The sequence below is a fragment of the Diaphorina citri genome, unplaced genomic scaffold (genome assembly GCF_000475195.1).
Source record: "Diaphorina citri unplaced genomic scaffold, Diaci psyllid genome assembly version 1.1 scaffold2220, whole genome shotgun sequence".
NCBI lineage: Eukaryota > Metazoa > Arthropoda > Insecta > Hemiptera > Psyllidae > Diaphorina > Diaphorina citri.
This window is the reverse complement of record NW_007379645.1, coordinates 1,487-16,904: the sequence shown is the minus strand read 5'-3', so window position 1 is coordinate 16,904 and position 15,418 is coordinate 1,487. Positions and strand designations below refer to the sequence as shown.

The window sequence follows — 15,418 nt, the reverse complement described above, 5'->3', positions numbered from 1 at the left end:
TAAAAAAAAAACTTAATAATAATAATAATAATAATAAAAAAAGCTTGTATCTCGGCACCGCTTTCGGCGCATTCCTTCAAGGCACACTCTTTTACTCGTACATCCATCCCTATCCAAGAATGGAGAATTTCAGAATTTTGGTTAGAAAATTTCCGCTCTGGTCGGGATTCGAACTCAGCACCTCCCGGTTGAAAGTCAGTGCTCCTGACCATTCGGCCAGAGAGGTGAACTTGAGTTTAAACTTGGTTTAAAGTAGGTACCCCGTGGGAATACTAATGTGCGGTTTCACCAATATTTTTTCAGTCAATAAAAGGCCGGTTAATACCATTTGATTTGTATAGGGTTAACAGAGTTGTTAAGCTAACAGGCTGTTAGGGGCTAAAAAGAATGTTGGTGAAAACCACCCTAACTTTTTTAGTCCGTCCTTCCTTTATTATTACTAATAATAAAAGGTATTATAGTGGACGGACTATTGTATTCGCTTCGGTGTCGGTCTGTCCGTCCGTCAGTCAGTCAGTCCTCCTCCTTCTTCTTCTCCTCCTCCTTCTTCTTCTCCTCCTCCTTCTTCTTCTCCTCCTCCTTCTTCTTCTCCTCCTCCTTCTTCTTCTCCTCCTCCTTCTTCTTCTCCTCCTCCTTCTTCTTCTCCTCCTCCTTCTTCTTCTCCTCCTCCTTCTTCTTCTCCTCCTCCTTCTTCTTCTCCTCCTCCTTCTTCTTCTCCTCCTCCTTCTTCTTCTCCTCCTCCTTCTTCTTCTCCTCCTCCTTCTTCTTCTCCTCCTCCTTCTTCTTCTCCTCCTCCTTCTTCTTCTCCTCCTCCTCTTCCTCCTTCTTCTTCTTCTCCTCTTCCTCCTCCTTCTTGTTCTTCTCCTCCTCCTCCTCCTTTTACGGCGGAATTAGGTAGAAGAAAGCTATAGGAAGGAAGGTAGGTAGTAACTCGATTTAAATGATTGTGTTTGTGTAATGTGTATCGTCGAATGTCAGCACACGAGCAGAAAGTTTATGTAAGGGAAATTGTTTTGTTTGTGTTCTGTAGAGGTATTTTCTTTGTTTTGTATTAACTATCTGACTATTGAAATATGGAAGGACATTTTCACCGTCCCTATTTTCATCATGGAAAGTTGTGAATGAAAATGCAGGTAGGTACCTACCTACTAGGTAAATATATTCAGCATATCCTACCTACATATTTATACTGCTCGCATAGGACTGAAAAGTCCCTTTATTCCAGGAGTACACCGCCGGGGCAAATTTTGAAATGAAATTACCTAATATGTATATAGGAAGCCGTTTGATTGAACCACGTGACTTCTTTGTTTACCGGTAATTTTTGATTTTATTATCTCTGCCAGCTTAGTTGGTAGTGCGTTTGCCTTGTAAGCGCTAGGCCGCGGGTTCGATTCCTGCCCGGGGCGGATTTTATCCTGACGGGATGATGTTCGTTCTCGGAACGGCTGGCTTTTGTAAGCGCTAGGCCGCGGGTTCGATTCCCGCCCGGGGCGGATTTTATCCTGATGGGATAATGTTCGTTCTCGAGGCGGTAAGCGCTAGGCCGCGGGTTCGATTCCCGCCCGGGGCGGATTTTATCCTGGATAATGTTCGTTCTCGGAACGAGCGCTAGGCCGCGGGTTCGATTCCCGCCCGGGGCGGATTTTATCCTGATGGGATAATGTTCGTTCTCGGACCGGCTGACTTTCTCCTATCCTGTCTTCCTTCTCTCTTTGATTTTCGGGACAGATAATGTTCGTTCTCGGACCGGCTGACTTTCTCCTATCCTGTCTTCCTTCTCTCTTCGATTTTCGGGACGATAAGACCATAGCAGTTCGAGTTCCCTCTGTCAAACCTCTTTAAAAAATAAAAGTTTGTGAAAAGTTCACCTGTTTTCAAGAAGACCATAGCAGTTAGAGTTCCCTCTGTCAAACCTCTTTAAAAAATAAAAGTTTGTGAAAAGTTCACCTGTTTTCAAGTTTTTTTTTTTAGTAGAAGACGGTAAAACTAAAGTTCTTTTTAACAGTTTACCAACACAAAAACCATGAATAGACAGGAGAAAGCAGTACCTACAAGTTACTCTTACAAAATCAAGGAGTAGGTAGGAAATCAAATTTGTGCGAAGAACCTGAAGAACTGGATGAACTATGTGTGTAGTCAGAGGATTATTGTTACAAAAGATGATATTAATATAAAAAACAACATTATTTTAGAAGGTTTTTTTGTCATTCTTAAAAAAAAAAAGTCATTCCTTTAAAATCTTTAAATCAATATAATCCTCATATTTTTCCAAAGTAATTCGTACTATGTTTTGGTTTTGACTTAGGTATCAAAAAATAATTTTTCCCACAAACAATCACAAGTAGCAACTAACAAAACTCCAGACTGTTGGTGTTGAAGTAGCACTGTTACTTTTTTCCAGGGTTCAAGTAGCAACATGTATCCTCAGTGAGGAAGGTTTCATTTGAAATAATGGGTCTTTGAAGATGCATGCTACGTAGCATCTTGCGACTTGCTACTTGCGACGTGTTACCTCAGTGTGAAAGCCGCCTAACACCGTTTCGCCTTCTCTGTTTCCAGTCTCAGGCGGTCTAGAATCCATGGGCGGGTCCGACATTCGGTGGCTAGGTGATTCCTGGCGCAGTTCCATTCTTCACGCGGTCCTCCAGTTCGATTCCCGGCTCCCGGCTTGCGATGTCGCGGCCCTAGTGTCTAGCCGAGTCCTGTCCGTGTATCCCCGGCTTACTAGGTTACCGGTAGCGTTGCCGTTGACCGCCGGTGCCGGCTATTGCTGGTTGCCGGATGCCGGATTTGATATCGGACGTCATGTGTTCGATGTGGATGACAATCAAAATAATGTACAGGTAAGAGAAAACGTCCTTTACCTTGATTCAGGGCCGTATCCAGGATTTTGTCGAGGGGGGGGGGAAGGGGGAGGGTCGAAACAGGATGCTCCAAATTTTCCGAGTCTGGCCTACAGTACCTACATTATTAGATACGGCACGATCGAGCTCGAAATCTGAGGAGAAAATTTATAAACAATTTGTTGTTCAAAACATAAAATAAGGAAATTTGCAAAAGAATGTGTTGAAAATTTCATCAAATTCGAACAAAAATGGTTCGGGAATTATGGCTAAACAGAAAGTCAAGCTTGAGGAAAAAAAAATATAGGTACTTACATATTACATCATTCGATCAATAATCATAATTATTATTTTACTCGAATGTCTCTTAAATAAAGATATCTGAACTCTGAAAGGTATTCAGTAATAATAGCCTATACTTATTCTATGGTAAAAACAACTATACACACCTACAAACTGAAGTTGATGTAGTTCAAGAGGAGGTTGTTGTACTTGAGCCCGCAGAAGTAGAACCCGAGATCGATGCCTGGAATATGGAAAAGATTCACAGAATCCCTTAAAGCTTAAGAGGTCCTTGTGGAGTTCACATGGGCCCAATATAAACATCAAATGTCCTAAAAGTGTTTAATGTTCTTTGCTAAATTTCATCAACATTTCTACACTACACTATGCTGTGGTTGGTCGATATCACCTGAAAACGTCCACACTAGAAACATTAATTTTCCTTCCACCAAAATCCACCAATATGTACGTATCCTTTCCACTAAACTGTTCAAATAAGTAGTCGGAGAATGTATCTACAGATACTTAGGAAGGGACTACCAAACGACACTCACCCACAATAACCGCAATAGTCAACAGTGTATAGATCACGAACGTTCCATTGTTATGTCCGATCTGAATCCTACACGTCACCAGAAGGAAGTCAATTCGGTATCCTCCTCCCTCTGCTTTTTCTTCTTCTCCTCTTTTTCCTTTTATACCTCTTCCTCTCGTTTTCCTCCTCCTCTTCCTTCTCCCTTCTTTTCCTCCTCCTCCTCACCTTATTTTTCATCATCCTCTTCTCTCTCCCTTCTTCTCCTCCTCACATTCATATCACATCCCTCTTGTTTCGTGTTGTGTGTCGCTCGTGTACCCATATTTAATTCACCTATCCTATTATGTCTCTACTATACTAACTTGTGTACCCAGCATGTCCTATATTTCGTATTTTCAGCATAATATTCTCATTTTGCAAGCTTCTACACATGCGAAGGTATTTACTTTGCATACCTATTCGCTTTATTTACTTTGCATAGATGTATATAATTATATACGTACCTATGTATATAGTTTTACATAGGTAGGTATATTTACTTTGCATATAAGCTCGCTTTTGGAGTAGATAGTAGCAGATGAGAGGAATGATGACTGTGTTGTTGTAGAGAGCTATCACCTGGAACACATGTAGATAATTGAAACATTCTTGATGTTCATATGATTGATGTAGGTGTTGATGTAGAGAGAGATGAACAGGAACATGTTTATCATGTGGAGTAGATAGTAGCAGATGAGAGGAATAATGACTGTGTTGTTGTAGAGAGCTATCACCTGGAACACATGTAGATAATCAGAAGGTTGCGGGTTCGATTCGTTCACGGAAGGGATAAGATTCGTTCACGGAACGGCTGACTTTCTCCTATCCTGTTTTCCTTCTCTCTTCGATTTTGGGACGATAAGACTTTGGCAGTTACAGTTCCCTGTGTCAAACCTCTTGCAAAAAAGTAGGTATCTACATCTAATATCTAATACAGGATGTCTCAAAACTCACCTCGGTGTTATCGTTGATCAAATTGTACAGGGTGGTACCAAGATATGCCAGAATGAAGAGGGAGTTGTACAGTTTGTAGTAGAGAGGGATTTGGTTAGCGTGGTAGTAATGGAGACCCAGTAGACTGAAGATAAAGTTAGACGGGTGGAGTTGGGTGGAAATGTCACGGATTTGGTACATATTGAGGTGATGCGGACAACTTTGTGAACCTGATCGAAAACTAAACCAAAAACTAATCGAAAACTACACCAAACCACAAACCAGGGTTCAACAACTTTCCAGTAAAAAAGTTGAACACGATAAAATACCACCGTAAAAGTCAACAAATTAGTGAATTCGTAGTCTAGAACTTGAGAAAATTTTCTGAAACCAATATCAATCCAGCAGTTTTGGGACGACTTTTGAGGGAGGAAACTTTAAGGAATTAAAAAGTTTTGACAGGGAACTAGGGGGCAAATTTCATTAGTTTTATGTCCAAGGAAAATATTGACACTTTGTCTGCAAGTCTAACAAGTTAACCCGTGTGGGTTAATAATTGTGTTTTGCTGATTTTCTTGTGGATTGTTTAATTTCCTCTGGGGTGTGGTTTAAATTTCTTCCTCGGTACCGAGGTAAATACGCTTTTCAATATTTTATGACGTTGGACTCGAACCATTAACCTCCAGACCTGTCCACCGCCCTAACTACTAGGTATACCTCTGAGGATATTAGATCTCTAACACCTTGACACAACAGAAGCTTTACATGTGCCCAAACTTTCCATGTGAAACTACAGTTAAACTTAAATTCGATTGTTGTTCCTCCTCCTTCTTCTTCTTCTTCTTCTTCTCCTCCTCCTTCTTCTCCTTTTTCTTCTTCTTCTTCCTCCTTCTCCTTCTTCTTCTTCTCCTCCTCCTCTTCCTTCTTCTTCTTCTTCCTCCTTCTCCTTCTTCTTCTTCTTCTCCTCCTCCTCTTCCTTCTTCTTCTTCTTCTCCTCCTCTTCCTCCTCCTTCTTCTTCTCCTCCTCCTTCTTCTTCTTCTCCTCCTCCTCCTTCTTCTTCTTCTTCTTCTTCTTCTCCTCCTCCTCTTCCTCCCTCTTCCTCGTTTTACGGTGGAATTAGGTAGAAGGAAGCTATTAGGTAGAATGGAAGGTAGGTAGTAGGAAGCTAGGAATCTATAAGATGGAAGGAAGGTAGGTAGTAACTCGATTTAAATGATTGTGTACCTTCGAATGCCAGCACACGAGCAGAAAGTTTATGTGAGGGAAATTGTTTTGTTTGTGTTCTGTAGAGGTATTTTCTTTGTTTTGTATTAACTATCTGACTATTGAAATATGGAAGGACATTTTCACCGTCCCTATTTTCATCATGGAAAGTTGTGAATGAAAATCCAGGTAGGTATACCTACCTACTAGGTAAATATGTACAGCATATTGCATACCTACCTACATATTTATACTGCTCGCATAAGACTGAAAAGTCCTTTTATTCCAGCAGTACACCGCCGGGGCAAATTTTGAAATGAAATTACCTAATATGTTCCTATCGGTACAGAAATATTATTTAAAATCGTAGGTACCTACCTACTCTCGAGATTGAACAAAAATTCGATTGATACGTGATACCCTAATGTAGGTATTATACCTACCTACATTATCGCCTGACAGTGATTGATAGAACAAGTGAGAGAGAGGGAGGGAGAGAGGAAGAGAGAGAGAAGAGGAAGCAGAAGTAGAAGGAGGTACAGAAGAAGGAGGAAGAGAAGTAGGCGTAGAATTAGAAGGAGGAGGAAGAATAAGCCGAGAAAAGGGGAGTATTAGGAAGAGGAGGAGAAGAATTAGGAGGAATAGGAGAAGGAGAAGGAGGAGGAGGAGGAGGAGGAGGTGAGGAGGAGGAAGAAGAAAAGTAATGGATTAACAATGTCCTGTCTAATTTCAATCTAGTGAAATGGATGGAAATGATATTTTACTCAATTCAGCTATGCCTAAACCCAACCCAATCCTACCCCAAGCTATTGCTTACCCAACCCAGCCCTACTGCAAAATCTCAGACCCTATCTTAACACTTTCACTGTCATATGTATCCCTGACTTTACATTATTTAATACCTATCAAACATTCAATACCTATCACTTATCTGATCATAGTTTATTACAATAAATAATTATTTATTATTTACAAATTTTATTGATTGTACTCTACTATCACCGTCTCCTAGAAGCTTAACTTATACTTTAGGGCTGTTTGCCCCTACACCTAAGGCCAGCCAGTCACTGTCAGGTAGATCTGACAGGAAGACCTTTTCAGCCGTACCTGTCAGGTCTACCTGATAGTGAGTGGCTAGCATAAGCCTCGGAGTGTATGACTAACACCGTTTCGCCTTCTCTGTTTTCAGTCTCAGGCGGTCTAGAATCCATGGGCGGGTCCGACATTCGATGGCTAGGTGATTCCTGGCGCAGTTCCATACTTCACGCGGAAAAAAAAAAAAAAAAAAAAAAAAAAAAAAAAAAACAGCCAAAAATAGTGTGGCAGTCAAGCTGTTAAGGTGCCTAAACACGACTAATCGAAAAGTCCAAATGGATTGAAGCTAATCTGTATAGGCGAAAGTTTCTTCCGGGCGGGAATCGAACCTGCGAACCACCTATAAGGCAGACGCGCTACCCTCCAAGCTAACAAGGTGTTCTGTCACTCTGATTACCTAAGAAATAAATAAGGGAGAGAAGGATTGAAAGGAAAGAGGGAGGGAAATAAAGTAAGAAATAAATATAGGAAGAAGGAGGAGAAGAAAAAGAGGGTGGGTATCAAAGTAAGTATTGTAGGTAACAGGACTACGGTTCAATCTAAATTCTAAAGTGCTATCGATCAAAATTTCAAATATGAGCGAATTTTCTAAATGGGAAAAACTCCTAACTTGTGTACTAGTACTACTGCTGTACCTGTATTCAAATATCCATTTCCTTATACTTCACCCATTTCCTTACCACCTCCATCTCTTCCAAATCTATTTAGTAACGCTTTCCTATCCACTATCCAGCCTTTTCCTATCCCACCCCATCCCCATCCTATCGTGTCCTATCCAGCCATCAGCCCTTAGGTTATTTAGATTGATTGGATGATTTGGATATTCTTCGTCCGTTCTGTAGGTATTGTTCTATGGAAATTGCTTTTCTCCTCCTCTTCCTCCTCCTCCTTCTTCTTCTTCTATACTCTTTCCCTTCTTCTTCATCGTCTTGTCCTTTTTCCTCCTCTTTCTCCTCTTCTTCTACTTCTTCTTCGTTTCGTCTTCTTCTTATTCTTCTTCTTCTCCTTTTCCTCCTTCTTCTCCTCCCCGCTACAAGTTATTATAAACTGTTCTGCCTCTCGTTACACGGTATTGGATTTAAATTCTCTCACTTATTTAAAATCGTAGGTACCTACCTACTCTCGAGATTGAACAAAAATTCGATTGATACGTGATACCCTAATGTAGGTATTATACCTACATTATCGCCTGACAGTGATTGATAGAACAAGTGAGAGAGAGAGAGAGAAGAGGAAGCAGAAGTAGAAGGAGGTACAGAAGAAGAAGAAGAAGAAGAAGAAGAAGAAGAAGAAGAAGAAGGAGGAGGAGGAGGAGGAAAAGTAGGAGAGAGAGAGAGAGAGAGAGAGAGAGAGAAGAGGAAGCAGAAGGAGAAGGAGGTACAGAAGAAGGAGGAGGAGGAGGAAAAGTAGGAGTAGAATTAGAAGGAAGAGGAAGAATAAGCCGAGAAAGGGGAGTATTAGGAAGAGGGAGAGGAGGAGAAGAATTAGGAGGAATAGGAGAAGGAGGAGGAGGAGGAGAAGGAGGAGGTGACTGAGGTGAGGAGGAGGAAGAAGAAAAGTAATGGATTAACAATGTCCTGTCTTATTCCAATCTAGTGAAATAGATGGAAATGATATTTCACTCAATTCAGCTATCAGCTATTGCCTACCCAACCCAGCCCTACTCCAAAATCCTAAATTCTATCTTAACACCTTCACTGTCAAATTTATCCCTGGCAATACATTATTTAAAACTGTTGGCTGCCAAGTACGTATATACACCATGGCATAGTGGGAATGGGACCAAAAATTGCTCTTAGCAAAGGGGAAAAAACAGTCAAAACTTAGTGTGGCAGTCAAGGTTTAAAGGTGTCTACACAGTCATGACTAATGGAAAAGTCCGAATAGACTGAAGCCAACCTGTATTGGGGAAAATTCCTACCGGGCAGGAATCGAACCTGCGACCACTGGCAAGGCAGACCCGCTACCCTCCCTAACTAGGCGGTCTGTCACTCTGATTACCTTTTGAATATTTCATGCTACTCCAAAATCCTAAATTCTATCTTAACACCTTCACTGTCAAATTTATCCCTGGCAATACATTATTTAAAACTGTTGGCTGCCAAGTAGGTATATACACCATGGCATAGTGGAAATGGGACCAAAAATTGCTCATAGCAAAGCGGAAAAAACAGTCAAAACTTAGTGTGGCAGTCAAGGTTTAAAGGTGTCTGCACATGACTAATGGAAAAGTCCGAATAGACTGAAGCCAATCTGTTTAGGGAAATTTCCTACCGGGCGGGAATCGAACCTGCAACCGCTGGCAAGGCAGACCCGCTACCCTCCAAGCTAACAAGGCGGTCTGTCACTCTGAATCTCTGATTACCTTTTGAATATTTCATGCTTGTTACAAACAGGATTTCCTCAGATTTATGACGAGGTTCAAACTTTTGTTGCTTTACTGTAGAAGGTAGAAGACAGCTGTCGTGAAGAAGAAAGAATAGAGAGAAAGAGGAAAGGAATAATGTAAGAAATGTGTGTAGAAGAGTAAGTGAAGGGAGAGAGGGAAGAAAAGGAAAAAAAAGATAAAGAAGAAGGGACAGAAACAAAGTAAAAGGGAAAAAATAAGAGAAAGAGAAGGGATAAAGACAAAGAAAGAGGGAAAGAAAGTAAGAACAAAATGGGAAGGAAAGAGAGAGAGAGAGAGAGAGACAGCATAGAGAGAAAGATAGAAGGAAAGAAAATAATGAAAAAATAAATAAGGAGAGACAAGGGATAAAAAGAAAAAGTAAAAAAATAACAAGAAAGAGAGAGAAGGGATGAGAAGGAAAGACAGAGAGAGAGAGAGAAAAAGATCGAAGGAAAGAAAATAATGAAAAAATAAATAAGGATCCGAGAGACAAGGGATAAAAGGAAAAAGAAATGAACAAGAAAGAGAGAGAGAAGGGATAGAAAGTAAGAAATAAATAAGGGAGAGAAGGATTGAAAGGAAAGATGGAGGGAAATAAAGTAAGAACTAAATATAGGAAGAAGGAGGAAAAGAAAAAGAGGGTGGGTAATGGGTATCAAAGTAAGTATTGTAGGTAACAGGACTACGTTCAATCTAAATTCTAAAGTGCTATCGATCAAAATTTCAAATATGAGCGAATTTTCTAAATGGGAAAAACTCTTAACTCGTGTACTACTGCTGTAGGTACCTGTATTCAAATATCCATTTCCTTATACCTACTTCACCCATTTCCTTACCACCTCCATCTCTTCCAAATCTATTTAGTAACGCTTTCCTATCCACTATCCAGCCTTTTCCTATCCCACCCCATCCTATCGTGTCCTATCCAGCCATCAGCCCTTAGGTTATTTAGATTGATTGGATGATTTGGATATTCTTCGTCTGTTCTGTAGGTATTATTCTATGGAAATTGCTTTTCTCCTCCTCCTCCTCCTCCTCCTTCTTCTTCTTCTCCTTCTTCTTCTTCTACTCTTTCTCTTCTTCTTTATCGTCTTGTCCTTTTTCCTCCTCTCGCGTCAAATCATCAAGGACGTACAGAAGTCTTCCGACCCGTTTGTCATCTACTTGGCGTCCTCAGCACTCATGTCTCTGGTGCCCTCTCAATATGTACGCAACGTGCTGACTAAGGCTACAGAAAATACGGTAAGACCTTCTCCAAATCCCAAGATCCCAAGGGCGAGGAAAACCTAGACCTAGACCCTTGCCAAATGGAGTGTGCCTGAAGGCATGTGATGTGTTCCAACCCACTCGACCCCTCTGATCTCTTCTGATTCCTCTTTTACGGCAGATTTTCCCCTCACGATGATGGCTGGTTGCACATCCATGTAGGTCATTTCAGAGGGCACGGTTAGCTCAGTGGTAACGCACTTCCTTGCCGTACATAAGGTTCGGAACCTTCGAATTCCTTTGCTGTTTCTTTAGCAAGGGAAATTTCAGGCTGGTATCCACCCTGTTTAATGTCCCCCAGCCAGACTGGTGTACTCCCCCTTTTCCTCCTTCTTCTCCTCCCCGCTACAAGTTATTATAAACTGTTCTGCCTCTCGTTACACGGTATTGGATTTAAATTCTCTCACATTCAGCCCATTTCTCTCTCTCCCTCCCACCTTCATCTTCACTCTCATATTTATCCTACTTATGGGCATCAAGTAAACAGGGTGAAAAAAAGTTATTGAGATAGTATATATTCATTCTTCTCACAGGGTGTAAAATTAACCAAAGCTCAAGTTTTCTCTGGATTTTCTGGCACTGGTTGGCCGATTTTGGTACAAGTTTCAGATCCTTTAATTTTCCTTGAGCCGATATCTTCAGCCCTTCGAAAGACAAGGAGGGTGTTAACCCTGTATACCTATAGGTGTATAGCTTGCCCTATATTGCCTATTTGCCTCCGGTAGGTAACTAGGTAGGGAGACATCTAAGTTGGTAGCTAGATAGTTACATAGGTAACTAGGTAGGGGCGTAGGGGGCCATCTAGGTAGGTATGTAGGTAGTAGGTACAAAGTTAGGTTAGGTATAATAGATAGGTATCTCCAGTGCTAGTGCCTGCTTTGAATACATTTATTCCCCAGATTAATGTCATTCCTTACCTCCCTTCTTTCCCCTCCTCTTTCTCCTCCCCCTCCTCTTTCTCCTCCTCCTCGTCCCTAAATTATTCCCTCTCTTTCTCTAATGTTATCTCACACTTCCAATTTTCCGCTGTCATTTTGTGCTCTCTCTCTCACTGTTTATTTTTCATTTCGTTCTGTTTTATTAAGATTGACAGATAGTGGTCTTTATTTAAGTGAGCTGGGAAGTGTATTTTAAGCTCTCTCTCTCTCCCTTTCTCTCTCACCCTCTCCCTCCGTCTGTCTCTCTCTTCTTCTTCTCATTTTTGTAATGTTTTAGATAATAAATAACGGTGAAAAGCTGCGTTCCTGATAAAGCACCTTTACAGCTTGAAAAAAAAAGCGATAGAATATATTATATGTTTGTAGATCTAACTGCTGAGGTCTTATCGTCCCGAAAGTATAGAGAGAAGGAAGACAGGATAAGAGAAAGCCAGCCGTTCCGAGAACAAAGATTATCTGTTTAGGATAAAATACGCCCCGGGTGGCGGGTGCGAATCGCGACCCACGACTATTCCGGTTACAAGGCAGCGCTCCACGTTAAAGCTGGCAGCTGGCATAATTTTAATTTACTTTATTCTATTTTAGCAACTACCTATGAACCGATTTGTTTTTCTCTACTGTTCTATTCTGTTTTAATTGTATGCCAATTCTATTCTAAAATCTAAATATTTGGTGGCTCTCTATTCTACATATTTTAATTTTATGCTAATTATAATCTAATCTAATTATATTCTATTCTACTCTGATGCTAATTATAATCTAATCTAATTATATTCTATTCTACTCTGATTCTATTCTATTATGTGCTCCTCAGGATTACCTCGGAAGACTGATGAACGTGGAGCTCTCTCATGACAAGTCGCCATGGGAGGTGCACTGTCTGCACCAGGCTAGTGACAACTGCACCGCTGCTGGATCTACATGGTTGACAATAAAACAATGACGTTTCTATTCCCGATCAAATTGGCCGACAATAAAATCACTAGGGTATAACTTTAGGTATAATGTCTACTGTACACGGTATAAATTTATAAAACTACCTAATTTCTCGAAAATTATAAAAACACAAGCTCTATTTATGACACCAACATTTTTTTTTCCTTTTAGGCGCTTTAACTACCTATGTGTTATAACATGTCGTTCGCGCTAGAGGAGGAGAACTATCGATAGTCGGCGCCATCGATAGTTATCGATATTTTTCAAAAAAACTATCGATAACTATCGATAGTTTTCGATAGTTTTTTTTATTACATATTTCCCTTGTTTCTAAAGGTCTTATCCCCCAAAAAGACCTAACCTAACCTAATTTAAAGAAAATTATTAACTGTACACGTATAAATGTAGGTCACAGGGTTTTATTTCAACATTTTTTTTTTTATTTATTTATTTTTTTTACAAAATATATTTTTTTTTTTCATAGATTTGTATACATCTATGTTTTTTTTTACAATTTTTTTGACACTTTTCACTTCTAAAACGACCAAAACAAACGAAAAATGTGCAGAAAAAAACTATCGAAAACTATCGATAGTCAAGCCTCAACTATCGATAGCGTTCGATAGTCAAAACTATTGATAGTTATCGATAGTGCTATCGATAGTTCTCCTCCTCTATTCATTGTTTAACACACAACTACACAGTGCATACACTCTCACACACTTAAGTAATACTTGGTAAGTTTGTATTGTACTAATCCGATAGTCAAGCCTCAACTATCGATAGCGTTCGATAGTCAAAACCATCGATAGTTATCGATAGTGCTATCGATAGTTCTCCTCCTCTAACTGTTAGTGTAGTAGAGTACTAACCGTTAGTAGGCCACTCTAATATTATGGTGGTCAAATTTTCAAACAATGTTAAAGATAAACTTCCATACCTTGCATCGATTCATCGAATGGGATTGAACCGGAGCCTTCCTCGTTACCAGGCCAGCGTCTTGACCCCTACATCACCGAGGTAGGTAAAGGTGGGTGGTACCTTACCTATACAGTTGCTAAGGATATACTGAATACATTAAGTGCATTTTCTTTCGGAAACTGAACACTAGCGGTTAGTTTCCATTGGAACTGTTTTTCTAGACCTTCTATGGTTGGCAATGCGCCATCTTGGATTTCCAATGGTTTAGTACAGGAGCTACCACGCCACCTAGTGGATGAACTAATTCCCGTATTTTCCTTTAAAAGATGAGAAACGAGCCCCATCAGAAGAACGGAAAACGTCTCAGTGTCTGAAAGGAAAATGCACCTATTCCTAGTTGCCATCAACACGTTGACTTCCACTGACCAAATTCTCTCTCGTCCACAGCATATCTCCACTCGCTCATTCTACTACCGCTACCTCCGTGCTTGTCTAGTGGGACCTATCACTCTCCTCTGTTGGATTCTGTGCTCTCCTCCCTCCCATGCTAAACTCTCTTCTCCCTGGTCCAAACAATATGCCATCAGCTGTTCTGCAAGTATTTCCATGGATAAACTGGTTCATATTAAACAGGTAATTGGTTCATACCAAACAATATGCCATCAGCTGTTCTCCAAGTATCTCCATGGATAAACTGGTTCATATTAAACAGGTAATTGGTTCATATTAAACAGGTAATTGTTTCATATTAAACAGGTAATTGGTTCATACCTTGACACAACAGAAGCTTTACATGTGCCCAAACTTTCCATGTGAAACTACAGTTAAACTTAAATTCGATTGTTGTTCCTCCTCCTCCTTCTTCTTCTTCTTCTCCTCCTTCTTCTTCTTCTTCTCCTCCTTCTTCTCCTTTTTCTTCTTCTTCCTCCTTCTCCTTCTTCTTCTTCTCCTCCTCCTCCTCCTCTTCCTTCTTCTTCTCCTCCTCCTCCTTCTTCTTCTCCTCCTCCTCCTTCTTCTTCTCCTCCTTCTTCTTCTCCTCCTCCTCCTTCTTCTTCTCCTCCTTCTTCTCCTCCTTCTTCTTCTTCTCCTCCTCCTCCTCCTTTTACGGCGGAATTAGGTAGAAGAAAGCTATAGGAAGGAAGGTAGGTAGTAACTCGATTTAAATGATTGTGTTTGTGTAAATGTGTACCGTCGAATGCCAGCACACGAGCAGGAAGTTTATGTGAGGGAAATTGTTTTGTTTGTGTTCTGTAGAGGTATTTTCTTTGTTTTGTATTAACTATCTGACTATTGAAATAGGGAAGGACATTTTCACCGCCCCTAATTTCATCAAGGAAAGTTGTGAATGAAAATGCAGATAGGTACCTACCTACTAGGTAAATATGTACAGCATATTGCATACCTACCTACATATTTATACTGCTCGCATAGGACTGAAAAGTCCCTTTATTCCAGGAGTACACCGCCGGGGCAAATTTTGAAATGAAATTACCTAATAAGCATATCTCCACTCGCTCATTCTACTACCGCTACCTCCGTGCTTGTCTAGTGGGACCTATCACTCTCCTCTGTTGGATTCTGTGCTCCCCTCCCTCCCATGCTAAACTCTCTTCCCCCTGGTCCAAACAATATGCCATCAGCTGTTCTGCAAGCATCTCCATGGATAAACTGGTTCATATTAAACAGGTAATTGGTTCATATTAAACAGGTAATTGGTTCATATTAAACAGGTAATTGGTTCATACCAAACAATATGCCATCAGCTGTTCTGCAAGCATCTCCATGGATAAACTGGTTCATATTAAACAGGTAATTGGTTCATATTAAACAGGTTACTGGTTCATATTAAACAGGTAATTGGTTCCTATTAAACAGGTAACTGGTTCATATTAAGCAGGTAATTCCACTGGCGTAGATACTACCCCCAAAGAACTCCCATAGGACCCCTAAATGGACAGAAGTTTTGCCTATCCTGTTGTGAAATTTAGATTTTCTGTGAGTACGTTAATGGATTTTCATTAGTTGTTGTGTAGT

General features: G+C 40.4%; 1 protein-coding gene across 1 annotated transcript in view; it reads left to right on the top strand.

Annotated features, from left to right (window-relative positions):
* LOC103518507 overlaps window positions 1-12,470 on the top strand; it is a 28,383-nt gene extending 15,913 nt beyond the window's left edge. Inside the window, exons 2-3 of the mRNA XM_008483575.2 lie at window positions 2,563-2,846; window positions 12,342-12,470. Of these exons, the coding sequence (XP_008481797.1) occupies window positions 2,583-2,846; window positions 12,342-12,470 (393 nt within the window). The 5' untranslated portion in view covers window positions 2,563-2,582. The remainder of the gene's footprint in view (window positions 1-2,562; window positions 2,847-12,341) is intronic.
* Window positions 12,471-15,418: the final 2,948 nt, after the last annotated feature.